General features: G+C 33.4%; 1 protein-coding gene across 3 annotated transcripts; it reads right to left on the bottom strand.

Moving 5' to 3' along the window:
• Window positions 1-1,887: 1,887 nt before the first annotated feature.
• LOC108768478 (transmembrane emp24 domain-containing protein 7) lies at window positions 1,888-6,176 on the bottom strand. Of its 3 annotated transcripts, none has more exons than XM_018518918.1 (4): window positions 5,874-6,176; window positions 5,506-5,763; window positions 4,768-5,013; window positions 1,888-2,756 (listed from the first exon to the last, which is right to left on the bottom strand). In XM_018518918.1, exons 2-4 carry the CDS (start codon window positions 5,659-5,661, stop codon window positions 2,529-2,531), a joined length of 630 nt encoding a protein of 209 aa, XP_018374420.1. In that variant the 5' UTR covers window positions 5,662-5,763; window positions 5,874-6,176; the 3' UTR covers window positions 1,888-2,528. The 3 variants fall into 3 exon arrangements, with proteins under 3 accessions (XP_018374420.1, XP_018374421.1, XP_018374419.1); XM_018518919.1 differs by having other exon boundaries at window positions 5,925-6,176; XM_018518917.1 differs by having other exon boundaries at window positions 5,506-6,176.
• Window positions 6,177-8,812: the final 2,636 nt, after the last annotated feature.

Below are 8,812 nucleotides of genomic sequence, written 5' to 3'. Positions count from 1 at the left end.
ATTGTTTAAAAATAATTGTAACAATGGACGAAAACTATATGCTTATCCCCGCCTGACAGTCAGTAACCATAAAAAGTTATAAGAGGTACGTAAAAAGTTATAAGCCTATTTTCACTTACACGTACCTTTTATCACTTTTTATGGTTATTTACTGGCTGTCAAGGGGGATAAGCACACTCTTTATTTACAAATGGTATGTATGTCACAAAAATAACGTATCATTTGTTGCTTCTGACATCGCAATTCAATATGGCTATGGTGCTCAAAAGTCCTAATATCCTATACTTTACTATTACTGTAGATATCCTGGAGTGTCGTCTTTCTCAAATTTTCACAAGATTAAGTAATCCTCATTCCGTGCTTATTAGAATTTCTCAGATTTATTTTCATCGGTCCAAAAAATTTGTTAATTTTTTTAAGTCATTCTCATTTATTTAATTTAATTTTTAAAAAAATTAACTTACTCTTGCAACCCTGATGTATAATGATTAATATTTATGAATATTTATTATAATTATGTGGTCTGAGATGGGAGAACAAAGCTCTATGAAAATTTTAATCAAAATCTTAATTGTACATATTCGGGATAATAGTGCAGAACAATTTTATTATTTTAATTTTTTGATCATTTTTAAAAATAAATCGTGACATTAATACAGTATCGTATATGTTACCTAAATCATTTTTTTTCATATTTTAGCTATATTTTATATTATTATATTTTATATTTTTTATTTCATATGTATCTCATATGGTAATAAGCGTGCTAAATACCGACATGCGACATATCGACAGGATTCTATTACAGCGCTTCGCCACGATAAAAGGCTGAACTAATAGGCGTGGAAAAGTGATGTTTTGACGAGTTTTGACGACAAAAATTGTGCACAATGCCATTTCGTTATTATTTGCTGAATTGTGAAAATGTGACTTGTCTCGTACTTATCAAAGTCTTAATTATCGATAAAAACTAAAGTTATCTTGAAATTTTATACGTAAAAGTGTATATTTCACTCGTTTCAACAGTTGTTAAACCGTATGTTTCTGCCAGAATATAGCCTCACTTTACGAGTCTTTTACGACCATTTACTGACTATCAAGGGAGAAAAGGACAGTTTTCATCGATTTTTACAAGTGTTTTAAAGCGAACCCATCGTTTAATTTCATCCAAATTGTCTGTTTACAAATGGCATCGTGCATAAATTAACGTGTTATTCCTCGCTTCTGACGATTCCAATATGGCCGCCGCGACTACTCAGGGGCCTTAAGGCATACATGTCACCGTCTTCTGTATTTCATTTTCAATTAATAATTTTTATAACGTTTATATTGTATACAAAAAAAAGTTGAAAAAAAAAGAAAATCGGTATTATAGAATAAATTCTCTATCAATTACTTTACTTTATATACATAATATTTCTTTTCTTGTAGCATAGAAAATACAAATTTATAATTCATTTTATATATTTTATAAAAAAGCTATGTAAAAAATATAAAAAAAGAAGACATGGTAAGAAAAACTTATACAAACATTATGAAAGGGCGCGCGTATGGCGCGCGCCTATCATGTTCTAGTGTAGATTAAAAATTCGTTGGAATTGTAGGAATATAATTCTCAAATATTATAACAAACTGCAATTAATGTTGGCATCTGAATTTCTGGAATACTTCAAAAATATAATTGTGCAGACAAAATATTAATAATCTTATTAATTTTGTTTGCGTATGCGTTTATTAAATAACACACGCCGAAAAATCATATATAACTTGCTATATAACGAGAACATGCACTCATTGTCGTCTGCATAATGGTATATAGCATGCTTATGTTATTATGAAAAATAGTTAGTAACGTTCGGAGTAGCATTAAATGGAAAGAAACAGGTAAATAATTAATTGCATTTATTTAATTAACTTCTCAATTAATGCCTAAGATAAATAAAGGAAAACCCGATAAATAACAAGAGACGGGAATTAATTATATCGCTTGGCGATACGCGAGTACACATACCATAAGTATTTTTAATTTATTATGTCACGCATTCACAATAAGAAAAATTATAGTGTCCTTCCAATGTCCATTGTATTAGTATTCAATGTCCCTATGCTAGTATAAATACAATTTCAGAGTATCCATCGAAAGAAAGGTGTAAGATGTTCACTTACACTTATCCTGTTAATCGCTCCTATTGTATCAGCACCCGTGTTAAAAAGTTTCTGCCTCATAATAAATTAATATTTGTGACAATACTACACATGTTCATAGTATGTATTTGAATCACCCCGCGTTTCTAACCAACTCTATAGAGTCTAATCACCGAATCCTCTCCTGAGGATTAAAGGTGATCCTTTCTCGATTGTCAGAGAAGACTCGTGGTTAAAAGGTCTGCCGCAAGGAAACATTACCGGCAGGTATTACGATGGCACTTTGACCAGTGATTACAAGACATTGTCACAAGAACGATTCGATCGGTAATCGTATACTTTGATCGTAAATGAGTTTTTCTTTTTGTTATTTGATTATCACACTAATAACTTTGGGAAGGGCTTCTATCCGTAAAGAAGTTTTTCAGGATGAAAACTTGTCCTACAGCGATGAGCAGGATACAAACAGTCTCCATAACCGACCACCAGAGCACTCGTTCATTGAGCTCTTCTGCGCGTTTGCGGCCCTGAGCTTCACGTAAGCGATGATGCGTCTGATAGTCCAAAATGCTGATTAGATTCTTGTGTACTTCTTGGGCAGAAGATTCCATCTATTAAAAGAACCCGCATCAGATATCACTAATTTTGATTTATGTAAAAAATCTATCTTATAAATTACCTAAAGATAAGACAACGAACAATAATGAAAATAAAATTAATCACAGGTTTTTTACAATCCCCTTTATACCATTTTTATCAGAAAAGATAAAAAAATTTTTTTTAAAAGACTTCTTTTAATACACATGGCATATAAGGGAATTAATAATAGTGAATAATATAAAAAAGCCCATCATAGCCTACATCGGTTGTTCAGATGCACAGAAAACTCTTTATTTTCGTGTAAATGTAACAAAACGAATAAAATAAACGTTTCGACTCTTCAATTTAGGTCTTTATCAATATAGAATATAAATCTAAATTACATAAGTAACGCAAATTTCAAGATGGTGATTCCCGACAAACAAAAAGACTTTCAATTTCACCATCCTTTTATGTCAGGTATGTTGATGACATTGCGTCAGCATATGATGCGTCACACATTGATACACTGGTGAAACACTTTTAATTCACTCCATCCCCGATTAAAATTTACAACTGAAATAGGCGGGGACAAATTAAATTTTTTTATTGTCAGCTTAATTAAAAAAGGAAATTCTCTTATTCATAATTGGTACCACAAACCTACTTTTTCTGGTCGTTATTTAAATTATTTTTCTAGACACTTTTTATGCCAAAAAGTGGAAACAATCATTGATTTAATTGATAGAGTTCTTTCTTTGTCCCTATTACCATCAAGAGAATTTCGAATAATTAAAATTCTTTTAAACAATGGATATCCATTGAAACTCATTCTCCAAAATCAAAAATAGGTTGTCAAAAAAATTTAAACAATGGAATGACCGGTGTAACACACCTAAAGACAAGACAACGGACAATAATGAAGATAAAATTAATCAAATTTTTTAAAATCCCCCCTTTATATCATTTTTATCAGAAAAGATAAAACTATTTTTTTAAAAAGACCCCTTAATACACATGGCATATAAGAGAATTAATAATCTTAAGCGGTTCATCAGGGGTCATAAAGAGACATTCGTCCCAAGCTATCTCATACAGACGTTGTATATAAAATTGATTGTTGAGATTGTGAAGCATCATATGTGGGCCAAACAGGTAGATGTTTGAAGACATGCATAAATGAATATAGAAATCATATAAATTGGAACACTACACAGCACTCCGTAATAACAGAACACAGAATTAGTCATCAGCATGATTTTAATTAGGAAAATGTTAAGATATTAGACGAGAAAAGGATGCTTAATAGAAGATTGATTTCGGAAATGATTCATATAAAGCAACAGAAACAGAGTTTGAATTTATAAAATGATACGTATTCTTTAGACCCACTATATATGAATTTGTTTGTAGAATTGTGACGTTTTCCCCTCCTTTGTTCTTATTTTTATTTCAATAACTACATTATTATTTTGACTCTCATTTCATCTCTGACTGTCGACACCACAAGACCTTTATATCGAGTCGCAAGAAACGCTTACATGTAAGTTAACAAAATTAAAATTCAGATAAATGATTTTAATAATTCTCTAATTGTTTCGATTTTCGTTTTTCATTTGAATGACTACATAGCAAATCTGACAATTTGACGAGTGATGTGATTCTACTATTTGATGTAATGTATATGATTTCAGTTTTACTTTATGTAAGTTTTTATATTATTTTATAAGTTAATATTTTTGATAATCATTTGACTATTCATTACACAGCTAATTTGGCATTTGGATAAAGAAGAATGAACTAAATTGTCAGGAATCACCATCTTGAAATTTGCATTACTCATGTAATTTAAATTTATATTCTATATTGATAAGGGCCTAAATTAAAGCGCCGTAACGTTTATTTTATTCGTTTTGTCACGTTCAAACGAAAATAAAGTTTTCTGTGCATCCAAAAAGCCGATGTAGGCTCTGATGGGCTTTTTTATATTATTCACTAATAGATTCTTTTGAGCCTCATTTTATATATTTGCTTATAATTTACCTGAGTCATGACTGTAACATGTTCTCCAAGACCAGGAAGTGGCAATTCGTCGCCAACTTGGAAATCCATATATACCAGCTTGTGCGAGTATGTAGAAAACTCATTGCTAAAGCAAGCCTTATATATTCCTGACATAGTTGGTATAAAGGAATGTGAATCAAATTGTGTTTTTACTTGACTATAGATAATTTCTTTATTTGGTGCTTCTAAAGTTACATCTACATCGTACTGGCCACCTGTAACTACCTGAAAAATATAAAAGCATGTTCATCACAAATGAATTGCTTTAAAAAGCACAAAATGATTAATTTGTACATAAAATATTTACAAAATAATAAAATAACTTCTAAAGTGATAAAAGGAAGTTATGGTATCAATAAAAATATTTCCGCTTCCTACAAAATTTCTATAGAAAGGAACAACTTGCATAAGATGCATTTATTTTAACTATATCTCTCCTCTCTTTCTTACTGTAAAATATAAGAACAGTGCAACTAAAATAGACCTATTAATAAAATAAATATTTTAATCGCTATTTATTCGTTATTTATTCTCTATTCGTGTTATTTCTTGTTTGCTTCATTCAACTTTAAAGCTAAACAAACGGATAAATGTGGCATACTGCACCGCGAGCTCCAGCCTCGGATGTGCTACGAGCGATAATAGCGACGTGTCATTGTGACGCGTGATAAGAATACGTAACGTTATCGGAAATTAGTATGTGATAGTATTGTGCACCTGAAACTCCAACGTAGATGAGACATTCTTTTCGATCTCTTGATAAAAACACTCTTTGGCATTATCGGCCAGTTCGAAGGTTAGCTCGACGCCATCCGTGAGGAGGAGTGCACCAAACAGCGAAGCAAGCAATAGCCAGACCGACCAGCAATCCATTCTTATTATTTTTCGTTTATTCGTCGACGCTTATGCGGTTGTCTCGTCTTCTTCTTCTTCAAAATTGATGGCACTCGCCGCAAAAATGACAGCGATTCCGGCCTGAATCGTAAATAAATCGTGAAATCAAAGTATGATACACCGGTCACCTCAAACCGGTGAATGGGACGAAATAATGATGTAATCTTAAGACAAATAATGTAACACAATACACAGTCGAAGCCAGGAACGCTTTACAAAAAATGGGTGAGATGATGCAATACCCGAAGCGGGCAACATGTACGTCCGTCCCGCTCACTCTCACGAGACTTGCGGCTGTCTCGTCACTGATCTGATTGATCTGTGTGCATTTAAAATCCCCTTAAGCCTCGAGAAAATTCGGACATAAGAGCGCAATCACTTTCACTATTTTTTTCAGCAATATCAGACAGCTCGAACGCCGATGATCTCAAGCAAACAGCATAGACAAACGATCTTAACGTGGCCGGATGTCGACTCATGTCGACATTGTCGACTGCGCACGACGTAACCATGGTGGAAAGATGTAAGTGAGCTATTGCGCATAATGGCGGAAAAGAGTGAGGGATGACCAATAGAATGAGAGCCATATTAAGCGCGCGAATTTCAAACGCATATCAATAATCGGAAATGGAAATATAAATGGAAACCTAATTGTCAGTGTTTTTTCATGCCACAAGCCTCAAGCCATTTTTGACGTAAAGCAGTATCTTGAGGAAATGAGTAGAATACTACATTATTGCAGAAGGCAGTAGCAGAACGATTTTTGCAATATTTTATGCAGCAAATCGGCATAATTTCACCTACACTGACAACCGAGCTGAGACAACAAACAAAAATGAAATTTATATATAAAAGATATTAAATCTAATTTTACTCGTTTATAGTCATTTTGGAATTACGCTCTTATTCACAAGATGACTAAAAAGTTACTTTAATATCTATTTCTACTAATGTAGATCAACTTTAATCATGGTATAATAACTTACTTTTTATCTTCTAGTTCTAATAATTAGAAAATAATTAGAAAAAAGGTAAAAAATATAATATATTTAAGATGTACAGTGATAACCAAGCTGATAATACCTGACAACAAACATGTCATCAGCCATATTGAAATCTATAATTTGGCTCTAATGTGATTGGCTGTTACTGCGCATCCACGGGAATAGCTCACCTTACATCTTTCCACCATGCGACGTAACCGCGTTTGATTTGTACGGAAGTCAGTGTTGCCAGGCGAAGCAATTTCCCTGTTGGGATATGAAAATCTCCCTAGTTTTTTCTATTTCTGTTTTTCCCAAAATTCCTGTTTTTCAAAATTTTCCGCTAATTTCATCTATTTCTCTTAAATTCACAAAATTTTTGTTTTTTTATAAATTTTATTAAAATGAAATCATAAATTATTTTTTTATTAAGATATCATAATTTGGAATTATAATAAATATGGAACAGAACATATAGACCTTTGTTACACGGTATTGGTAAAACCGTTTTATGAAACTGGCCAATCATAGTTGTTCCTCGGAAGAATAGAACGACTGTGATTGGCCAGCTTTATGAAACGGTTTTTCCTAAAACGGTTTTACCAATGCCGTGTAAACGTAGTAATATAAAGGAAAATATATAATAATAAGTACTATAAATTAAAGCCACTTTCACCAAGCTCAGTTAACTAGGCCGGTTAGTCCATCGGAATTGACCAATCGTATTTGTCATTTTGTTTAAAGACAGATGGCGATTGGTCAATTCCAATGGACTAACCAGCCTAGTTAACTGAGCATGGTGAAAAAGGGTGATCCCGATTGATCACGGCTCGATTGGACACCACCAATCACAGCGACCGGTGCCTAGGAGCTTTGTAGTCTCAAGCTCTGTGAGTGGCTCGTGTCCAATTGAGCCGTGTCCAACTGGGTGCCATCCATTGAAGTAATGCTTACTAAAAAAATTATGCAAAAATGTAATATAATAAGAAAAAACCTGCGTAATATAATAAGAAAAAGGATTAACTTATTAAATAATCATAATTGACATATAGAAAACAAATGGAACTTTAAAAAGACACAGAGTTGTCACATATTTTATTAATTTTCTTATAATGAAACTGTACAAATATGTTACTTACCCTTGCAGAGATATACATTTTTTGTTGGTGTCCAATTTTTTCCATCATTTGTCGCCCATAATGCTCGACGTTCAACATCACGCGGAAATATTTTCATTTACTACGTTTACACGGCACGCTTTACGCCGAAGTTATAACATCGATGTTATGAAACTGGCCAATCACAGCTGTTCCTCTGAAGAATGGAATGACTGTGATTGGTCAGTTTCATAACATCGATGTTGTAACTTCGGCGTAAAGCGTGCCGTGTAAACGTAGTATATGTCAAATAAAGGCCCGTCTACAATACACGGAGTAAGAAGAGTAAGAAATTGACCAATCACAGTCGAATGTGAGAAGAATAATCGACTGTGATTGGTCAATTTCCTACTCTTACTTCTTAATCCGTGTATTGTAGACGGGCCTTAAGATAAGACGTGTAGGATAATGTGAGATAGAATGTATAGGATAAAATGAAAAAGAAATATGTCACTAGTACTATAAATGGCTGCCAAGTCACGTGGTTGCAACGGCGAATCAGAATGCATAACACCAGTTGCGCCTCTCTGATAAATCTAGGACTCTACGACCGGTATTCATAGTCGGTTCTTATTTTAAAGGCCCGTCTACAATACACGAAGTAAGAAGTAAGAGTAAGAAATTGACCAATCACAGTCGAGTGTGAGAAGAATACTCGACTGTGATTGGTCAATTTCTTACTCTTACTTCTTACTCTGTGTATTGTAGACGGGCCTTAAGACCGTCTTAAGTAATGTCTTAAGTCGTTAATGCGGCTTTCTGATTGGTTTATGACATCTTAAGATTGTACTTAAGACGGTCTTAAATATAAAATCCGACTATGAATACCGGCCTACGTTCGTTATGTTACGATTCGGTACCACTACGGATTGTCATTGGAGATGATGCGGGCCGATTTCTTACGTTAAGGCCCGTCTTCAATACACGGAGTAAGAAGTAAGAGTAAGAAATTGACCAATCAGGCGTCGTCTACAATACACGGAGTAAGAA

This window comes from Trachymyrmex cornetzi, unplaced genomic scaffold, assembly GCF_001594075.2.
Source record: "Trachymyrmex cornetzi isolate Tcor2-1 unplaced genomic scaffold, Tcor1.1 scaffold799, whole genome shotgun sequence".
NCBI classification, from domain to species: domain Eukaryota; kingdom Metazoa; phylum Arthropoda; class Insecta; order Hymenoptera; family Formicidae; genus Trachymyrmex; species Trachymyrmex cornetzi.
Note: the sequence above shows the minus strand (reverse complement) of the source record. Positions and strands in the feature narration are given on the sequence as shown.

What these genes read in the sequence shown, in the direction of transcription:
- LOC108768478 (XM_018518917.1), bottom strand. Translation starts at nt 5,661, where the DNA reads ATGGATTGCTGGTCGGTCTGGCTATTGCTTGCTTCGCTGTTTGGTGCA. An exon ending in CATCTACGTTGGAGTTTCAG is followed by an intron (nt 5,014 to 5,505) that starts GTGCACAATACT and finishes TATATTTTTCAG; the next exon opens with GTAGTTACAGGTGGCCAGTA. An exon ending in ATGTTACAGTCATGACTCAG is followed by an intron (nt 2,757 to 4,767) that starts GTAAATTATAAG and finishes TTCTTTTAATAG; the next exon opens with ATGGAATCTTCTGCCCAAGA.